This window comes from Dromiciops gliroides, chromosome 3 (genome assembly GCF_019393635.1).
Source record: "Dromiciops gliroides isolate mDroGli1 chromosome 3, mDroGli1.pri, whole genome shotgun sequence".
NCBI classification, from domain to species: domain Eukaryota; kingdom Metazoa; phylum Chordata; class Mammalia; order Microbiotheria; family Microbiotheriidae; genus Dromiciops; species Dromiciops gliroides.
The window spans coordinates 610,392,527-610,415,276 of NC_057863.1; the positions used below are offsets into that span (position 1 = coordinate 610,392,527).

Consider the following 22,750-nt stretch of genomic DNA (forward strand, 5'->3'; position numbering starts at 1 on the left):
TTGAACCTCCAAAAGTAAAAAACAAACAACTACTTTACCTTTCTATCTCTTCCGTAAGCATGAAACTTTTTTTTTTTTAGTGAGGCAATTGGGGTTAAGTGACTTGCCCAGGGTCACACAGCTAGTAAATGTTAAGTGTCTGAGGCTGGATTTGAACTCAGGTACTCCTGACTCCAGGGCCGGTGCTCTATCCACTGGGCCACCTAGCTGCCCCAAGCATGAAACTTTTTATCAAATGCTTCGCTAAAATCTAAGAAAACTATATTATTCCCCCAATCTACCTGTATACTAATCACTGTTAAAAAAGGAAATACGTGCTCTTTGGCATGATCTATTTATTGTTGTTCATCTTGACGGTATGTTGGTTCTTGAACATCACTTCATTTTCTAGGAATCAAATTCGAAGCTTAGGTAAGGCTTCTAATTTGAAGAATCCATTCTTTTTTCCTTTTTGAAAAGTGAGAATTTGCCCCTCTCTTCCAATCCTACCACACCTCTCCTCCACAATCTTTCAAAGATCACTATCAATAGCTAAACAACTCAACCTGCAGTTCTTTTGGAGCTCTGGAATGTAATTCATTTGAGCTTGAAGAACTGAATTCTTCGAGGGCAGCTTTCTCATTTCTTTACTTATCTTGGGTATGAATGGTCTAGTTACTCGTTGTTGTTCTGTCCTCTCCAGGTCAAAGATTATTCTCCTTGGAAATGCTGCTGCTGCTAACACTTATATAGCACATTGAAAGTTTGCCAAGTTATTTACCTATAGCATCTCATCTGGCAAAGATAAGAGAAGCAAAGTAGGAACTGAGCAGGTCTACTTTCTCTCTAATATTGTCCTTTCTACCTTGGGCAGATTGCTCTTCAGATTTCCTTGCCAGTCTCTGCTCATTCTGGGCTTTAATCCTTTTACATTTTTTTGTAGTGTGCCAAGCCTTCATATCCATCCTTTGTTCTCTGTCTCTGTTTCTTTTTCACACCTTGGTTACTGAGTTCTCTGTTTATCCATATCAATTTCTTTAGACAATTTCCCCTTTTCTTCTACCATGTCAGTATTTCTCTGGCTTTTCAGGATTTTCTTCTTAAGAGCTCTCTATCCTTTCTGGGCTGACTTCCCATGGAGAATTCTAGTCCATAGGAGGCTAAGTTATCTTTTCATGTCTGCTCTCTTCCCTCTGATCAAATGGAAATGTTAATCCCTTTGATGGGGGGAAAAAAATTAAAATAGAAAAAATGACTGTCCTGAGTCCATCTTGGTGGATAATTGTCTCCTAAAATAACAAATGTATATCTGATACAACACAGTGAACAAAGGAAACAACGGCTTTCAAAAGAATCAGACAAGTTGCAACAATGATATATACTTAGGCAAATTAGCCTACTTACTGTTATAAGGCGCTTCTAACTGCTGGAGAGTAGCTTCAAATGTCAATTGAATTTTTGGATTGTCCAACCACAACTGCAACTGCATTCAAAATAATACAATACAATTTTATGACACGGCAATAGATGTAAACCAAAAACACATATCCTTTAAGTCCCTTTATCTTAATTTTGGGCCTTAGTGGAATAAGCCATTCTATTACCTATGTGAGTAGATTAAGGCTAGGCCTTTGCATTTCTTTCTTTTTTTTTTTTTTTTTTTGGTGAGGCAATTAGGGTTAAGTGACTTGCCCAGGGTCACACAGCTAGTAAGTGTTAAGTGTCTGAGGCTGGATTTGAACTCAGGTCCTCCTGACTCCAAGGCCAGTGCTCTATCCACTGTGCCACCTAGCTGCCCCAGGCCTTTGTATTTCTAATAAACATCCTATCACGCAGAAATTTGGCAGTAATATATCTTGAATCCCCATGGAAAATGTATATAAACAGGTTTCTCCATCTTTTCTCAAAGCTTTGTAGATGTGACTTAGCACTTATGAGTATCTACCTCATCTATTGTTCTTCATACTTTAACACTAGCTCACATATTTCCATATCATTTTCTACCGAAAACTTAAGGTCAGAAGTGACTTCCTCTAACATTAACCTTTTTCACCAATGCCCCTCCAAAACTTGCAAATTCTAAAGTTACATAAGGTAATTTGGGTATGAGGAAATAGCTAAGTGTGGCCAAAGGCAGAATCAGAGATAGGGCAGAAGCACTTATGGAGAAAGGACAAAGTGAACCCAGGAGATGGGTCAGAAGGTCAGAGGGAGGATGGGCAAAATTTTGGCAAGTGGTTCAGAATGAGCTTCTGAAATTGAAGCATCTGACACTGTGCTGCTATGTATTCTTTATCAGAGGCTATACTAGAAATTCTGTTCAAATGAATATATACAAAATGTTTAACACTATCTACCAAGAATTGCACAGAAGTTCATCAGTAAAATTTTGTTTTAAGATGTTGCAAATCTAAGAAATAAATTTCAAAAAATATTTGTAACTAATAGTCATAGTGAGTTGTCTAAACCTCACTGAGGTTGCGCAATTCCATGATCACACATCTATTTAAATGTCAAGCGATGACACCTTAACCCAGGTGTCTTGCTTCCTATTTCAACACTACTCATAATTCCAGGCTTTCTTTCCATGTCTGTAGAAACGAGTTATGACTTATGGTTAAGGTCCCAGTATCTAACCTCTATTTATAACATTCTTTTGATTTCTAATTTAAAATACAAAGAACATTTCCCCAAGTATACCAGCAGAAGTGTTTCTTATTGCTAGTATGGAAGATTTGGGAAAGAAGAAGGAAGCAAGGAAGTAGATCACTCATACTTTCTATTCTAAATTAGGTTACAAAGGACAGCAAGCATTTACATTTAATAGCCACATAAGGGGTTAAAGGTAACCTCTTTGCTGACATGGGTCACTTAAGATACTCTAAATGAGCATCCTGGTATACTTATGAAAAAGATGAAACTACAACATGAAATGATTATTCTGTAACTCACCACCACACTAGTCTTGGATAGAATGGCTGCCTGTAATAATGGATTCCAGACACTGATAAAGGCCTATTAGAAACACTTTCCTAGCTAAGCAAGTCACTCTCTGAGTCTCAGTTTCCTCATCTATAAAATGAGAGGATATAAATAAATGGTCTCTAATGTTCCTCCCAATAGTAAATATTAGGATTCTACGATATTAAATGTATGACTACACAAGGCAATACTTAAGACTAATTTTAACCAATCCCAAGTCAGGAAAGGTTGCAAATGTTACTCCTGAACCTGGCTACTAATATGTATGAGATGCCTTCTAACCCCTTCCAATTAAAAATGTCAGTACTTACTGTGCGGTTCCTGATGAACAGAAAAACCTTCTGGGTTTGTTGTGGCCCACTAATAATATCAGGGAAACAGGCGGCTTCTTGTGATGTCATCCGATCATGAGGGAGTCTGCTCTGGAAAGCTGCACCCTCCACACCTAGCAAACAGAGTAACAGAGTTCTAGAAAACATGCAAAGGCGCATGATGCTAGAAGACATTGATTACTTCTCAAGCCTCTTCTCTGGGTAAGGTATTCAATAAAGCTCTCTGATGCAGTCTACATGGCTTGGTTAAACTTTGAAAACCTCTCTATCTTTAGAACTTAAAAATTTCTAACAAATGTAACACTGTTTTAAGATTTATTTACATATAATCATTGAGATTACATAAATATTTAGATTATTCTCTTGACCAATACTTTAGAAACTATAGCAAGGTAGGACAAAGTTATAATGGTTGTCTCTAAAGGGGGGATTCTGAACCAAATTTCTAACATTGGATCAAGTGATTTTCTTCTTGATGTGAGAAACATTGCCAGTAAAAAGCAAACTCCAAAGAGAAAGAAGCAGAATCAAGGAAAGGCATACTAATGCAGGAGGAGAGAACTGGTCAAGACTCTATAGTGAAAATATAAGCAGCTATAGTATTGCATGCATGCCTTCTGATGGGTTAGTTTCCAAGGTGGAACACAAAGAGCATTCTAGATTTTCATTCTAGGAGCTTTCCATCAGCTCCCATATAACTCAATCCTGGCAGGGAGTGAGAAGTTATGCAGAGTATTACAATATAGGAAGCAGAAGAAGCAAAACCAAACAAAAACCAAGTAAGTGACTATTTCCAGCCAAAATACTAAGAATCTTCTACTGTAGTCTATATGCCAGAGGTCCAAGGAAAGCATTTATTTCATGAAAAAGCAAGCTGAAACTGTAATTTGACATAAAAGAATGATTTAAAGGCTTTTTTAAATGACATTTTTAAAAATGCAGTTTATCTTAGCCAAAAGGCAAAGTGATATTAAAATAATTACGTACAGGTAACAAAACAGGACATTGAACAAGAGGCTCTGAAAAGTAAAACCAGACAAGTGATCTTTCAAAGCCAACCAAAGTTGAGATGCAAACATCAAGGAGCAGAAGCAACATTACTTCAAAAGGAGCAAGCAAGTTTAGGGGGAAAGAATAATAAAAGAAGAGATTTAGCCAGGACACATGCTGATAAAATATCTTGGGGACATGGGGGAAGGGGGTGGGGATTCAACACAGACATTCAATGGAAAACAATCGGGGTACAAAGAAGCCAAGCAAACCTAATGATGCAATGTGAGGACAAGATGCTGCAGAGGATGCATACTCAGAAATACCCCATCTTGGAGTCAAGGAAACAGGGCCCTCTTTTCACAGCACTGGTCAGAGATGGGGGACACCCCCAAAGGTCCAACCAGCCTAAGTGATTAAGGACCCTGGAGATGGTTATTATTAAGGTAAGAATGGAAATATGAATCAAAAAGAATAGTAGAGACAGCTGTGCAAATCAAAGAGATACTTTTAAAACAAGAATAACATGGAAAATTAAATGGAAAGTAAAGAAAGAAGAAGAAAGGATGAATTTACCAAAAGGAGGAAATCCTTACTAAAAGCAAAATTCTTTAGAAAATGAAAATTATAGCATTTCAGAACTAGAAAGTAATGGAATAAAACATTCAAGACAACACCCCAGGAAAATGGACCAGGCATAATTTAACAGGTCTCTTGACTGCCAATATGCCTGTGAAATACACCTTGTAAATGAGTCAATCATTAGAGCTTCTGCAAGGCATGGACTGTTTTTTTGCCTTTCTTTGTACCCCTGGTGCTTATTATTAGCAAAATACCTGACAGCATAATTGCTTAATAAATGCTTGTGACTGGCTGAAAATAGGAAAACAAATGGTGGTCCCTTAAAAACAAATCACAACACACCATTCACCTTAGTTTAATTACAACCAGTCCCTGGCCATAAATTACTTTCAAAATATCTTTAATAAAAGACATTTATTAAAGACCATTTGAGGAAGTTACAAATCAGTTGTTGGCAATGCTGCTCTACTGTTATCATTCTACATGGCACCCAAATGAGCACATACTAATGCATTGCAAATGAACTGTCATTTCACACACTGCAATATTGACTTTCAAAATGCAAAATTACCTTAACAAACCACTGCTCATTCATTTCCTGTAATCTGGTTTGTAGAAAAGCAAACAATTAGAAATAAGAATGTCATCTAAAAACCCAGATCAAGTGACTGGAAATCTAACCTAGCTTTTTGCAGGATGTCTTGAAAGTGAGGTAATGTACACCACTTCAGACAACCTAACTCATTTATGCTTTATTAAAGGCTGGTGTTTAATAGCACCCTAAGATATGAAAAGCACTCTGCGTGGTGTTCCGTCCTCACAACAACCGTGCTGAAGCTGAGGAGGCTGAGAGAGGTCCTGAGTCCAAATCCAGCGCTCCAGCCACGGAGCCCCCAAGCCACCTAGAGTTAGCCTTACTCAAAATGAGGGGGTTGGACCAGACGTCCTTCCAGCTCTAACATTCTATCACAGGTAAGTAGTGGCAAAGATCTTCTTAAAGTACTATCACCTAGCTCTGAAATAGGTTTTTATACTTACATTCGAACATCAAATTTGGCATTCTGGGAATTTACAACATTTAAAGCAAAACAACGATGCCTAACAAAAACATGAAGCCTAACAACTGCCCCTTGTCCTTCCCAATCCCATGGTGGAGAGAACTAGCCCTCTCGGATTCAGCCCATGAAAATGAAGTCCTCTTTCATTGTCCAGTTCATACCAACTCCAAGTAGGAAAACTAATCCAATACTGAGAGGAATAATGATGGCTTTTGCTGGTAGCTAAGCTAAAGAAATGGGTTCCACTACTCCCTCAAATCTTCTAGCCATCTACCTTCTGATGAGATGCAGGTGGCATTTTTAGTAAACAGGCAGTTAAGAAGAAATAAGCAATGCCATCTTGTCCTCCTTAGGGAGAACATAAAGAACTGATTCAAGTGATTTTTAAAGTCTATAAAGGACTGTAGGCAGATTTCAAGCTCATCAGTGGCATTAAAAATATGAATGTACTTATTTTAACCATTCAAGTACTGAAGGACATTTACTTAAATATATCTAAAAGAAGATCACACTAGCCTTTATAATGGCCAAAAATTAAAAAACAAAACAAAACAAAACCCCCCACACTATTCATATGTATTGGAATTTTCCCTATTTAGGCCAAATGTGATTTTTAATGACCTAGGAGAAGTTCTGCACTAGAAGGTAGAAGACTTGGGACCCAGCTAACATTATTAGCAGCTGTGTCATCTTGGACAAGTCCCTAAAATCAGAGCTCAATCGAGTGCTCTCTCTCTCTCTAAGACCCAGTTGCCTCAACTGTAAAATGGGAATGTTACTAACTTGCCTAAAAGCAAGGGGTTGGAAAAAAAAAATAAAAGCAAGGGGTTGTATCAAAAATCTTAAGTTCCTCTTGCCCTAAATGCAAGGAATGATTCTATAATTTATATAACTTGATGCTCATTTCCAAGTGTCATTTTGAACAATATTCAGTGAGCTCCACTGGTTAAGAACAGGGTGCTAATGAGATGGTCTGGGCTTCTCGGATACCCACAAGTACTAGTTAGCTTCACAGAGAAAACTTGTGGCTATTGGCAGCAGCCTTGCACAATGGACAGTCATTGCACAAGTGCATGCTTTTGAACACAAGGGAGACCAGATAAGAATTGTGGATGACTCAAAGCAACCACTTCCATTAAAACAAAAACCTGAAAACTCATGTTTCCATGCTAGTGCAACAGTAGCACCAAATCCATTCGTTTTCCCAAGTTACCTTATGGTTTGCTTGACTTTTTATAAATTGTGGATATTCGTGAATGTAATAACTATTAATTTTCTTTTCAAGATGGTGACCCAAAGGATCATTACAGATTTCCAACATCACAAAGAAGATTATATTGAAAACCTTTTCAATAGTAACCATTCTGGCGGATCTACTTGGCATCAATGCAAACTTTATGAAAGGGGATTTTTAACTTTTACAAGATAAAATCAAGAACTTGGATGACTATCAACCTTCAGAGCTTTGGGCCAGTCTATGAAGAAGTTGAAGGCAAGTCAACATTCTAGAACCAGCATGTGCTGCTGATCATCTTACTATTTCAGAGTCTTTTCCTCTGCTCTCCCTCCATTAGAGAGTCTTCCTCTGATGCCTCATCACAGCATGGAAGTAGCCTGTGGTTGTCAGGGGCTAAGGCAGCAGATTTTGTAAGCTCTGGCAAGTCCTATCATCCCAGGAAAGCTGTGAGTATTGGCATGATGACAAATGGTATGCCTGATGTCCAAGGACCAGCCCAGCTAAGTTCAGAGAAGTGCATCACCAGGCTGGCTATAAGGTGATGAATTTTTCCAGCAGAGTTAATTCTTGAAGACCACCTACTGAGCTGTAGAAGGCTGTCATCTGTGCCAGTGGAGGGAGTATCCACACCAACAAAATCACAGATCCCTTAAGTGTACTTATCTTTGATCCAAGAGAGTAAAACACGAACTCACAAGTTATTTAAATGCAGTAACATTTCATAAACAATCTGAAAGCAGAATGAATAGCTAGCAAGTGACAAGCTCTGAACATTTCAATAATCTCGATTCTGTAGAAGTATTGATATGCACAGGGACTGGAGTACATAAAATGCTTCAGAAAGGAACGGACAAACTTTAGAGATGCTAGCTTGGAAAGGACAATGCAGCAAAGGCCAGGCTGTAGGCTCATGGATCTGGCACCTTGGGGAAATATGTTAATTGAAGCCTCTACTTTGCCCTAGTAGTAGGGCTTTCATACTGCTTTGGTCTGAAAGGAAGAGGAGAATTACTGGTTGAGTTCTTTTGGAAGCCATTTTAAGCAAGCAAGAAGCAAATGTTTAGACAATGCAAATAATCTGTCATGTGATACTTATTTAGCATGGGTACCTAATGCCATGAAATGAACATCCAATTCCAGTGAGATGTCATTAGTCTGCAATTCATAATTAACCCTTCAACTAAACACTGGACTACCTCTCTCCTAAATTAAGGATTTCCAAACCTGCAAATTTTCCTGCTTGTGGAGTTTTTGTTTTTATTGCTGTTGTTTTTAAAGGTCCCAGGACTCCTAAATATGTGAGTTTAATGCAATATTTAGTATTAATGAAAAGGTTCTGGGGAAGAAGGACCAACAATTTATTCAAAACAATGAAGAATAGTGGAGGGTTGAGAGATCGGCCTGAGGATTTCTTCTGTCTTAGCTCTTCTATCTTTTTTCCTGTAAATCTAAGTGACCCCCATCCTGCACTGTAGGTCATTAGGTTTCTCTTGTACCTCTTGCTAAGATCTGAATACCCATAGCCATACACACTTGCAAGCATCAATCCCTGACTTGGCGGCTCTTGCTACAAAGTGGCAAGCATCAAATGCCACCCTCACCTGATGCTTGGCCGTCTCCATACCCTCCAGAATTGTCGTCTTGAAGTCCTCCTGCTTGCCCTGTGGAAGGAAAGAGGAGAACTCAGGGACCTTACTCCATAAATTCAATTCATATCTGGACATAAAGGCCTAGTAGCTGGTGATTCAGGAGTTCATCACCAACTAGTAAACCCATATTCAGCGAGTTCCTTCTTCTGGAATCGTGGTCCGGGGCATCACATTGTAGTCTTCCAAATTCTGATCCATGAAATGGCAACTTTACACATCTGGTTCTTGTTGGAAAGGCAGGAGTATAAAGTATACAGTATTTCTGATTGCCAAATACTTGTAAATTGGTCTCATGTAACAGACAGGGGATTTGGGGATAGGAGAGGTTAGATTTCTTTTAAGACCCCACTGAAAGACTAAAAGAATGGGTGTAATCTGGACTCTAGGGACCTACGCTGCAAAGTAATCAACTCATGAATCTGTAACTATCTAAAAGAATCAGTATAAAATATTCTGCAAAAGACTGAGAGATTCTCCCCTTCTCTTCAAAATGACTCAAAGCAGAGGCCATGGGGCATAAGACATTCAGACCAAAAAACTGGATGCTACAAGTACTACCTTGCCATGCTTTAGAACACACCCAGCAGAAATACGTGCCAGAAACTGTAGCTAGAAGTTTAATCTCATCTAGTGTGGGGAGATAAGTGCTAAAATCCTGTAGAAACATGCATCAGTCTATAAAAACAAGTCTTGATGAGTGTTTGGCCTGATGATTAAGCAGAACAAGTAACTTCAAGAGATGGGGCAAGCATACCTGAGAGATCAATCAAAAAGTTAGGGTAGACCTTTTAAATGATAGCAGAATCTATCACCCCCAAAAGAGATGTTTTTAGTTTCTCAAGTTTCTATCCCTCTGGGTAACATTGAAAGAATCAAGTGTAATGTCTGAAAAACATGGAAGCACCATGCCTGTGATCCAAGTTTCGGTTGTTTTATTTGACATGTTTTATTTGAAAAGAAACATTCCAAGTTGGCAGCAGAATAGATGACTCGATATTAAACAGAACCTGCTGCATATCAAGTAGATTTAGGAATCGAAGGTTCTATGAGACCTGTAAAGTTTAATCACAGAATCTGCCTTGGTCTCAAAGCTTCAAGGTGACATCTTCATCCTTAGGTATAGGAAAGGATCTACAAAGAAGATAAGATGATAACTAGCGGTTTTCTCTTCAGTGAGGAGAACATAAGAAGGAATGGGCTTAAGCTAGAACAATAAGACCTTAAATTAGATATAAGAATTTCATGACAATGACAGAACAAATAGGATGTAAAAAAGGGCAGTCTACTCTCTTTTTAACTCTCTAAAAATGGAAGATTTTACTTATTAAATGTACGTTCTTGCCTTAAAGACTTTCGGGCTCTACGACTGTATAATTCTCAACAAGTACAACTTTGCACAAAGCAATGAAGCGGACCGAAAATCTGTCTCAAAGACTTGTCATTGTGGCACTTGAAAAGAGCATGAAGTGAAGTTATTTGGTAACTGGAAACATCTCACACAGGTAAACCTATAAATTCATCTTTGAAATACAGTGCCTGCAATACACTTGATTTAAATATTAAGTAAAATTAATTCACAGGAAACTGCTAAAGTACTTATTCCTAGAGCCTGACTTCTGCTGAGTTAGTTCTCTTTAGTCCCTATAAGAGGCCAATTAAAACAAAATAATTAAGATTTAATATACTCAGAGCAATGACATTCTACATATAGCTAGCTCCCAACTCCTTGAAATGAGGCAGCATTAATATCTTAGAAAACCAAGGTTGGGCAGCTCCCACAGGTCCAAATGCTTTGGATAGTTTCCCAAATGTCACAAGACCTTTCTCAGGCTAGCCAGCACATCAGTTTCTCCCTGATCTTTTTTCCCTCTCTGCCTTTTCTTTCCTTATATCTCTAAGCCTTTCCCTGCCTTTTCTTTCTTTCCTTCTTTAGCTATAAGGAGAAAATCAAGTCTATTTTCTGGTATTAATCATCATATTTTAAAGTTTTACTAACCTGTTAATGTAAAAAGCGGATGAGTAAAATTTTACATTGTTCTCCCAGGCACCTACCCCAATTTATAGCTCCCATATGTATTGAAATTTCTTTCTACTTTGCTGGCATGTGGTCCTTTACTAAATTTTCCCCCCTGTGAGTCAGTGGTGTTTAAAAGTAATGGGAATATGTTACTCTTGATTTAATTGCCATGAACTAGGTGAACAAGTAAAAGTTTAAAGGAAGAGGAAAAAGGAAAGAAGTTTCAATCCTGGTTCTGAAGAGTAATAAAACCATAAATTTAAAAGGCAGTAGAATCCTGCTCACTGCATTAAAGCAGAATAGTAGTAATACCACAATCGTTAAAACAACATTCAAGTCTTGTGGAAAGATAGAGTGGAATAGATGTGGGATCGCAGGGATAAAGGAAGCAAAAGTAGAAATGGAGTGCCACAATTTTCTTTAAATAAGGAGAAGAAATAAAACAGAATAATACGTGATACAATATAAGAATGGTGAAAAATAAAACAAGAGAACAAGAAAGTTTATTGCTGTGTGTCTTTGTATTTCTACTTTATAAATTTGGAATATCCATTCAATTTAACTCAACAGGCATTTTTAAAAAATTAATAACAGTCTTCTAGGCACCATGGTAGGCTCTAGAAATACAAAGACAAAAAACTGTCTTTGCCCTCAAGGAGCTTACATTCTGATGGGGAAATGGAATCAGAGTACACAAATTAGTAGTAAATACAAAGTATTTTCAGGAGAAAGAGTGCAAATAATTGGGCATCAGCAAAGACTGAGCTGTGCTTGTAAAGAAGCTAGGGATTCTATTAGGTGGAGGTGAGGAAGAAGTCCATTCCAGACATGGGAGACAACATATGCAAGGGAAAGGAGGGAGGAGATGATGAAGCATCATGTATGGCAAACATCTGGTGAGTCCGTTTAACTAGAATACAAAGTACATGAAGGATGGGAATATAAAATGAAGACAGAAAAGGCAAATAGAAGCCAGACTATGGGCTGTAACTGTCATGCTAAGAGGTTTATAGTTTGTCCTAGAGGCATTAGGGAAGCACTGAAGATTTCTGAGGAGGGATTATGATTGATTAGATGTGTATTTGAGGAATATCAAGTTAACAAATGGTAAACCTTCACCTTTTTTTCTTATTTTTCTTGAATACATGGTGCTCTAAAACATACATAAATATCTCCATTCACTTGTGCTAAGACTACAGGCTATGACACAGTCCAACTAGCCTAGTGTTTTCTGACAATGTCATGAAAGAATGTATTGTAGGCACAAATGGTTGTCCATCCATGATGTCACAGCAAAGCCATTGAAACCTCTAGCTTTCCCTTACTAACCTGTTAGAACCATCACTCATGAATGTCTGTAATTGCTTTGGGAATCTATTTAATGCTCACTTTGCTACCACCTTGAGGTAAAATTTTCAAACATTACCACATGCTGTGTAGAAGATACCCTTTTGTCATAAGATCCTCTTAAGCTTCAAGTGGGCAGCCTAATTCTATTAAATTACATTTGGCGATGAGCAGGTGAATTTCAGAGAAACCTGGAAGGACTTGCATGAACTGATGATGAGTGAGATGAGCAGAACCAGGAGAACACTGTACATAGTATCAACAACATTATGTGTTGATCAACTGTGACAGACTTGACTCTTCTCAGCAATACAATGGTCCAAGATAGTTCCAAAGGACTCATGATGGAAAATGCTCTCCAAATCCAGGGGGAAAAAAAAAAGAACTGTTCAATCTGGATCCAGATCAAACCATACTATTTCGGTGGTTGTTGTTGTTTTTCTTTTTTGAGGTTTTTCCTTTTTGCTCTGATTCTTCTCTCATCACATGACTAATGCAGAAATATGTTTAATGGGATTGTACATATATAACCTATATCAGATTACTTGCTGTCTTGGGGAGGGAGGGGATGGAGGGAGAAAAATTTGAAACTAGAAATATTATAAAAAAAACAAATGTTGAAAACTGTCTCTAAATGTAACTGGAAAATAATAAAATATTTATATGGAAAGAAAAAAATACATTTGGAAGTAGTCTGTGTTTATTCAATATATAAACACATCATTATGGACTTCAATCCTGTCCCTCCGTCTTCCTTGCTCCAGAAAGAACACTTAGTCTTTTTAATGTTTTCTTCAGCTTCCATGGTTATTTTAGCTGTCTTACTCTAGACTTACAGATCTAGTATTTCAAAGCATTGCTTCAACCAGACAGAGGTCTTAAGGAGTGCCAACACCAGGATCTGACATAAGATGATGTTATCGACTTGTTCCTTTCATCTTCTTCATGAGAAGGCCCAGCATCTTGGATGGCTTTTTTCAGGAGCATCATTGATCAATATCTCTTTGGACCATAACATCGTAAATATATAGATTTCCTTATAGAGGGAGTATTCACACCAAATCATCAATCATCTATCAAGTCCTTGTTTGTCAAACACTGTCCTAAATGCAGACAGAAACAAAAATAAAACAGTCCCTGACCTCAAAGAGCTTACAATAACTGGAGAGACCATTCAAGTATTATAGCAGGCACGTGTCTAATCTGGAACCCTAGTCACACTGGAAATTTGCTAAATGCTCATTTTAACAGGTTACATGTTTTGACCAATCTTCAATTCAACCAGTTTCTTTAAAATTCTTCGGTCTAGGGGCAGCTAGGTGGCACAGTGGATAGAGCACCGGCCCTGGATTCAGAAGGACCTGAGTTCAAATCCGGCCTCAGACACTTAACACTTACTAGCTGTGTGACCCTGGGCAAGTCACTTAACCCCAATTGCCTCACCCCCCCCCCAATTCTTGGGTCTATGCAAGACATTTTCAGTAATTTACATAAAATACATATAGTCCACTGGCAAATCAGGGGTCAAACCCTCTTATTTTCAAACGGATAGAACCACCCTGAAGCCTTCTTCAGGATGACACCAACTGACACATTTTAACATTTAGATAGAAATGTTGGATTGCTTCTGGAAACCTTAAGGAAGATTTAAAGAGTTTTGTAAAATATCTTACAGAGGCAACATGCATAGTGGATAGAGAGTAGGCCTTGGAAGTAGGAAGAGATGGATTCAAACCTTGCCTCTGACACAATACTGCCCATATGAGCTTGGTCAAGCCATTTAACCATAAGATGCTTTAGACTAGGAGTCAGCAAACTAGAAACTGTGGGTCAAATCCAGCCTGCCATCTGGTTTTGTGTTGACCAACCTAAGAATGGTTTTTTTATACTTGAGGATGTAAAAGCCATCCTGAGCTCACATGGTGGGACAAAAACCAGGCAGCCAGAGTTTGCCAACCACTGCTCTATACCCTAGCTTCTTGAACTGTGCTCAGGACCCCATATGGAGTTTGAATGTAAGGGTCACGAAAAATTGGCAACAGTAAAAGGTTATGTATACCTATTGGATATAGGTATACCTGGGGTCCTGTAAAAATTTATTGGGTTAAAAAGGGCTGAGAGGGGAAAAAGTTGAAGAAGCCCTGCTATAGACAACTCTCAAGACTAAGTTCCTGAGAATGTGTGGATCTGCATTAGGAGAGGACATTTTCTTTGTCTAGGGAATTCTTTTTATCACTGAAATCACAGGTTCAGTCCATATTAGCACCCTTATAAAATTTCAATATAGCAAAATTCCCCTTTTAACAGAAAAGCAAATATTTCCAAATCTGTTTGATGCCTTAGCAGAGTTTAAAACTTTCAATACCTCCTAATAGTTTTAACAGTTAAAACAAATTGCCCACAGCAGGCACTTGGAATAAGTGTTAAACACAAATTCATTGAATTGCAAATTCACAGAGCATTTCTGCTAAGCTTTCTTGAATGGGATAAATGAGATTAAAAGAGGCAATGTGGTGCAAAGTCAGAGGACATCGGTTCAAATAATGGCTCTGCCAATATCTGTGTGGGAAGTTGAGTAAATCGCCTCAGTTCTCTGGGTCTCAAGTTTCTTTATCTGTAAAATGAGAAGATTGCATTAGATGATCCCATGAATTCCTTTCAACTCTAAATCCACAATCCTGTAAAAGTAGCATTTTAGAAAGATGAACTCTGAAAATAATAGATTTTTAGGAAAAAATGAATGATATAGCACGTAGGAATCAGGAGAACCATGGGTTCAAGTCTCACCTCTCAGTCTGTATAACAAAGAGCAAGTTATTTAACTTCTATGAATCTCAGTTTCTTACACTTTAAAATGATGACATCATCTGTACTACCTACCTCTCAGAGCTCCTGTGGGAGAAATCAAATGAATGTAAAAAAGTGAATATATGAATGTCAGCTAATAGTGGGAGGAAAGAAAGTCTAGAGGAAGGTGAACATTCAGAAGCCGTTGGAATAAGCTAGACCCAAGGTGATGAGAACCTGGGATAAAATGGTAACAATGGAAATGTAGCTTGTAGTACTCAAGACGCTGCAAACAGAATCAACAAGAAACCTTGGTGTCAGAATGAATATAGATGGTGAAAGGAAAAGAGGAGAAAAAAATATAATTCTAAAATTTCAAGACTGGGAAAATTGTGAAGCCAGCAAAAGAAATGGGAAAGGGGGCTTACAGATAAGTGGAGACTTTGGGGGACAGGGGATAAAGTGATAATAAGGTCAGTTTTGTACATACTGAGTTTGAGAAGACCATCAGTGAATTCAATTAAAAAAAGTCCTGCACTGTTCATACTCTTTGACCCAGTGGTCAAAGAAGAAGGGAAAAGGACCCACATGTACAAAAATATTTATAGCAGCTCTCTTTGTGGTGGCAAAGAATTGGAAATCAAGGGAATGCCCATCAACTGGGGAATGGCTGAACAAGTTGTGGTTTATGAATGTAAGAGAATACTATTGTGTTGTAAGAAACAATGTGCAGGAGGAGTTCCGAGAAACCTGCAAGGACTTACATGAACTGACTGAGAGGAGCAGAACCAGAAGAACACTGTACACAGTAACAGCAACACTGTGTGATGAACAATGGTGATAGACTTGGCTCTTCTCAGCAGGGAAATGATCCAAAACAATTTCAAAGAACTCATAATAGAAAATGTTCTCAACATCCAGAAAAAAGAACTGTGGATTATGAATGGAGATTGAACCCTACTGCTTCTACTTTGGGGATGGTTTTTTTCCCCTTCTTTTTTGAGGTGTTTCCCTTATGCTCTGATTCTTCTTTCACAATACAACTAATGTGATTGTACATATATAACCTTTATCAGATTGCTTTTCATCTTGGAGAGGAGGGAGGGGTAGGAGGGTAGGAGAAAAATTTGGAACTAAAAATCCTATGAAAACAAATGTTGAGGGGGCAGCTAGGTGGCACAGTGGATAAAGTACTGGCCCTGGACTCAGAAGGACCTGAGTTCAAATCTGGCCTCAGACACTTGACACTTACTAGCTGTGTGACACTGGGCAAGTCACTTAACCCCCATTGACCCCCAACCTCCATGTTGAAAACTATCCTTACATGTAACTGGAAAATAATAAAATACTTTTATTAAATAAAAAAAAGAGTCCCGCAGGAAGCTAGAAATACTATATTAGAATTAACATAAAAAGAAAAGGCTGTAGGTACAGATTTTAGAGTTATTGGCTCTGAAAGTAGGAAAGAATTTCAAAAGGAAAAAAGCATTTAAAATGTGCTGACTCCTTCAATAGAGTCCACTACTCTTACTTAGCAACACCATGAACTGTGGCATGGGAATAACCATGAATTCTTCAAATCTGTGTCAGTGGAGCATGAGCTCTGGTGTGGCAGGTCTATAAACAAGGGAAGTTTCAAACACAGACCCACTGATAGAACACATCTGTCAGTCAGAGACTGGCCATGCTAAAGGCAGAGGCTCACACCATCAGAGGCACAATGAGGCACAATGCACAGATCCAACCGTGATCCTCCCTAACCACAAATCTTGAGGGCCTCCCTGTTGTTTCAAGTATGAACTCCTAATTTACAGCACTGGGAGTTTCCAGCCAACCTAGACTCACCTTAATCTCCTTCCCATATCCTGCATTTCAGCCAAATTGGTCTCTCTTCAGTCTCTGAAAATGTACTCTATAGGCTCAAGGAATAGCATGAACAAAAAGAACTCAGCACTGAGTTTTCTGTATAATATTCCTTATTTACTTTAGTCCTGCTTTATATCTGGCAGTTTCTTATTAATAAGCACTTTGTATTAATCAACTTCTTATTTTCAAAGCATTTTCATTTGATCAAATCATTTCATAACAACTCTGAGGTAGGGAAGAGGTGAGTCGCCTCATTTTAAGGATGAAAAAACACATACAACGAGATCCACCTCATAGCTAGTTTATAACAAAGCATGTCCCCAAACCCAGGCTTGTCTCTTAGATCCAGTGTTCTTTCTTTTGTTTTATTTTTTATTTTTAGTGAGGCAATTGGAGTTAAGTGACTTGCCCAGGGTCACATAGCTAGTAAGTGTTAAGTGTCTGAAGTCATATTTGAACTCAGGTACTCCTGACTCCAGGGCTGGTGCTCTATCCACTAGCTGCCCCCAGATCCAGTGTTCTTTCTACTGCACCATGCAAAAAAGAACACCAAAATCCCAGGATATTATATTCACTAAAAATATTGGCTCAGGGCAGCTAGGGGGCACAAGTGGATAGAGCATTGGCCCTGGATTCAGGAGGACCTGAGTTCAAATCTGACCTCAGACACTTGACACTTACTAGCTGTGTGACCCTGGGCAAGTCACTTAACTCCAACTGCCTAACGCCCCCACCCCCCACCCCAAAAGGCTCATCTTTTATTTTCTCCTTTGACACAAAATGAAACAACTAAACTAAATCAAACCAAACAAACCAACTTTACTAAGCCAAACATCACTGGCTCTCAAGAAACAAAAATAAGGCTTTAGAATGAAACATGTATTTACTAAGTATTCGTACTGATTTCACCTATGGTAAAAATTTTTCAGAATTTCATGGAAATCAAGGTGATGTAAACAAAAGATATCATTAAAAATCATTTACCAAAAGTTCAATTTATCTGCATATTACATGCAAAAAGGGCTTTGTGAATTCAGATGCACTCTTTTGTACTCCTTAGTGCATGCCATTGTCCGTATTTTACACCAGCTAGCTACAATGGCAATAAAGACAATATCTGCTTGACTACATTAAAAAGAGAGGACAAGCTTGACTTTTCTAGCTAGTTTTGATAAAACTTCAAAATTATTTGTTTGCTATGCATGGGATGTTTTATAATCCCTCCTATAAGGGTAGAGTGAGCAAGTTTTTCTTCAAATAGATTTTAATTGGTCTGCTCCACTTCCCAGAGAACCATAACTTCTAACGAAGAAAAAAATTCGGCAGAACGAGTCAACGGATTTAAAAAAAAAAAAGTCTGACAATTGACATTTGCCATGTTCTGTAGCCATTGAGTTCTCTCCCAGCTTTTGAAAGGAGCAGCAGAAGGGCCTTCTCATCTATTCTTTAGATCTAAGGTGGGTCATCATAATTTTGCAACGTTCCATTTTCACTGTTTTGTTGTTGCTCTCTCTACTTATTTTGTTATAGTCATTGTGTATACTCTTTTCCTGGTTCTGCTTTCTTCACTTTTCACTGGTTCAAATAAGTCTTCCCATACTTCTTTGTATTTGACATGATTTTTGTTTTTTACCACATAATAGTATTTGATTACATTCATGTATCACAATTTGTTTCACTATTCCCCAATCAATGTGCATTTATTTTGTTTCCAGTTCTTTGCAATCACAAAAAAAAAAGTTTTGCTTTAATATCTTGGTGTATATGGAACTTTTTTTTGGTCACTGAAACGTACAACTAACAAGATCTCTGAGTCAGAGTATGTGACTTCTAACTACCTTTGCTCCTAGTCTCAGCTCTAACCAGATGACAGGGAAGATGGGGAAAGAAAGTTCTACATAGGTAAACACTGGAGGATAAAGGGGGAAAAAGGGCACAAGACTGTAAGGTTTCCAAAACTAACATTCATGTGAAGTGTGTGTAATTAATTCCACAATGAAAATAAATCTGCAACTCCAGGATGACTCAATTCCTTCTGATTTTAATAGTGGCTGGCAAGAGAAACAAGTTAGAGTATTTATTTTTTGCAATTCTTAACCAAAAGAGAAAGCTTTCTCCCTGAACACCACCTAAAGGTGCTATAAGAATTAGAGATGTTGGGGCAGCTAGATGGCGCCAATTAACTTAACCCCAATTGCCTCACCAAAAAAAAAAAAAAAAGAAGAAGAAATAGAGATGTTAAAAAGCAATTTGAGGCTTTGGTAGAGGGATGGCTAACTAGCACAGGAAAACCCAAGCCTGTCTTGTACTGATGGCTGCTTAAACTCTTGCAGTAAAAAACAAAGAGCAGCATACTTTCTAGTAGTGCTTTTGGGGGGGGGGGGGGCGGCTCAATGAGGGTTAAGTGACTTGCCCAGGGTCACACAGCTAGTAAGTGTCAAGTGTCTGAGGCCAAATTTGAACTCAGGTGCTCCTGAATCCAGGGCCAGTGCTTTATCCACTGAACCACTTAGCTGCCCCCAGCAGCACACTTTTTAAACCCTGAGTGTTTCTTTGCCTTCTAAAATATTATAAGGATACTTTCAAGTCTTTGCTTTAAAATATATTTAGTGTGTTGCTTTAAAATAAATTTAAATTATAAATAAAATATAAAATATAAAACTGTGGGATCAGAGGCATTATTGATCAAACCCTATCATAAGTCTCTATGTACCTAAAATTCAATTCGCTAAATATTTATTGTGTCTATGTTGTTTTTGCTGTTGTTGTTCATTTGTGTCCGACTCTTTGTGACCCCCTTTGGGGTTTTCTTGGCAAAACTCCTGGAGTGGTTTGCCATTTCCTTCATAAGGAAACTGAGGCAAACAGGGTTAAGTGGCCCAGGGCCACACAGCTGGATTTGAACTCAGGAAAGACAAGTTTTTCTGATTCCAGGCCTGGGGCTCTATCCACTGAACTACCCAGCTGCCCTATCTATTATGTGCCAGGCATTATATTATGTGCTTGAGATATAAAGACAAAAATGAAACGATACCCACCCCCTTAAGGAATTTATATTCCATAGGGTATAAACACAAACATAGAAAATTACATATAAGATTTATTCAGTTGTTTCTAGGGGGAAGGCACTAGCCACTGGGGGAAGAGGGTCAGAACTGGCTTCCCATAGGAAGGGGCACTAGAGCTGAGCAAAAAGGTAGCAAAGGAACTGGACAAGATAAGGGTGGGGGTGGGGGTAGGGAGCACATTCTAAGCCATTCTATAATGTCTGGGCAAAGGTAAGGAGATGGGAGGTATGTCATATATGGGGCACAGCAAACAGGCCAGTTTGGCTGGAGAAGCAGAAGGGCAATGGATGTGGAATAGGTACACTTAGGTTTAAATCCTGCCTCAGGCACTTCCTAGGTGTGTGGCCCTGGGAAAGCCATTAAATCACTCGGTGCTTCAATTTCCTTATCTGTAAAAGACTCAGACTCAGTGGCCTCTAAGGTCACTTCCAGATCTAAATCTATGATCCTATGAATCTGCCTTTTGTCCCAGAGGGAAGAAAGAGTTACTGGAATTTCTCGAGCCCCAGCCAAACATGGTCAGATCTAGGCTTTGGAAAAAACAATTTGGCAGCTGTATAGAAGATGAATTGGGAAGCAGACAAAACAGGAAGCTATCTAACAGTTCAGGTGAGAGAGGATGAAGGCCTGCATTAGGCCTCCTGTGGGGGGGATACAGGGACACAGATGCAAGATATTGTGGGGGCAAAGTTAAAGACCTGTTGACTGATTAGATGTGAAGGGTGGAGAAGATGGAAAAACTGAGGTGACTAGAAAGATGCTGGCACATCCAATAGAAACAGATGATTCCGAAAAGGAGAGGGGAGAGAAAAAGATAATGGATTCTGTTTTGAACATCTTCATTTGAGATGCCTGGGGAATATCCAATTGTAGATATCCAAACAGCAGCATCTGATGAGATGGGACTGAAATTCAGGAGACAGGGGCTGAATATGTAGACCTAAGCTATAACGCCTAAAAGCTGATAACCAGACCTTGGGAACTGATGAGATCATCATGACAAATCACAGAGACAGAAGGCAGCCCAGGACCAGAGTCCTTTGGTATATTTCATAAATAAGGGTGAAATAAGGAGGATGAAGAGTGATCAGATAAGAGAATGAGAAATGAGCAGCATCTTCCTACCACCCCCCCCCCAACAACAGAGTTGTCTAGAAAGGAGGTAGTTTGGTAGTGTCAAATGATGCAAAGATGTCAAGAAAGAGGGCTGAGAAAAGGTCTCTGGATTTTTTTAGGTACTATTTTATTTTAATTTCTAAATTCTCTCCCTTCTCTACCCCTTGAGAAGACAAGAAATATAGAACACACGACAAACAGGAAGTCGTGCAAAACACATTTCTCCATTAGCCATGTTAAAAAAAAAAAAAGGACAAGATAAAGAAAAAAGTGAAAAAATATGATTCAATCTTCACTGAGTCCATCTCTCTTTCTTTGGAGGTGGATAGATAGAGTATGTCTCATCATAAGTCTGTTGTGTTGATCAGTGTTTCAAAGTCTTTCATATTAGAATAGTTTTTGAGGCATAGTTCCAACTGCTTTCTGGAAAGGTCGCAGCTCTACCAACAGTGCATTAGTTTACCTATTTTCCCACATCCCCACCAGCATCTGTCATTTTCCTTTGTTGTTATCTTACCTAATCTGAGGAGTGAGGTGGTACCTCAGGTGTTTTTATTTTTATTTCTCTAATGATCAGTGTTTTAGAGAATTCTTTCATGTGACTACATATTGACAGCAAAAGGCCATTTAATTTAGCAATTAAATAGGTTCCTGGTAACCTTAGAGAGAACATTTTCAGTTGTGTGAAGAGCTAAGAAGCTGTACTACAAGGGGCTGAAAAGTGACTGTGAGGTAAGAAAATAAGCCACAACAAATGTAGACATATTTTCCCCCTGGGAATTTGGTTGTGAAAGGAAGACGACAGGATAGTAGCTTAAGGAAATGGTATGATCAAGTGAAGCTTTATTTTAAGGATGGAAGAGATCTGGATATGCTTTTAAGTAAGGAAAGAATATAGAAAGACTGAAGAAAACCAAGGAAGAATTGTCATTAATCAACGAATAAAAATTTAGTAGGGGTCAAAGCAGATGGGGAAGGGAGTAAGCATTTAGGATGGTCCTACTAGGCTCATGCGCTGTGCTAAGCATTATACACATAATATCTCATTTGATTCTCACAACCACTCTTCGAAGTGGATGGACCTCATTTGATAGTTGAGGAAACTGAGACAGACAGAAATTCGTAATCTGCCCAGGCTCACACATCTACTAAATGTCTGAGATCACCTCCCCACATCTCTGTAGTCTGACTCCAAGTCCAGTGTGCTATCCACTGCGCCACCTAGAGGTTTCTTGTATTTGGATGTGCTCCTGCTTCAAGAGGAGATGGGATCAAGAGCAGGAGTAGAGAGAGGTTGTATTTAGCTTTTGCAAGAAGGTCACTCCCTTACTCTGACGCTGATGCAAAGGAGGAGCTTGAGGCATCACAATGACCGATTTGGAGTACAGAATTGAGAACAGGGAACTGGTGAGGAATGAAAAAAATAAAATAAAAAGATTCAATCCCTGGTGGTGACCAATTACAAACCCTGAAAGGCTACTTAAATTGTTCTTTTGTATTGAAATCTTGCTGTGCTGAATAAAAGTGGAAACCTTCTGTCATCTGTTATGCAAAATTTGAGTACAGAAAGCCCATAAACATCAGCTGAATAAATACAAATATTTTAACAAGGGTATTTGTTGTGGTGGGATTTAACTATATTTCAAGCTACATTACCAAATGATTGAAAAAAAGCCTGTCCATATAACAAAACAGGCTACCATTCAGAATTTTTCTAATTCATACTGGACATATCCCTGA

At 38.5% G+C, this 22,750-nt stretch overlaps 1 protein-coding gene across 1 annotated transcript in view; it reads right to left on the reverse strand.

Moving 5' to 3' along the window:
* KDM1A (lysine demethylase 1A) overlaps positions 1-22,750 on the reverse strand; it is a 79,876-nt gene that overhangs the window by 44,007 nt on the left and 13,119 nt on the right. Inside the window, 3 exon segments of the mRNA XM_043995073.1 lie at positions 1,384-1,462; positions 3,273-3,406; positions 8,762-8,821. Of these exon segments, the coding sequence (XP_043851008.1) occupies positions 1,384-1,462; positions 3,273-3,406; positions 8,762-8,821 (273 nt within the window).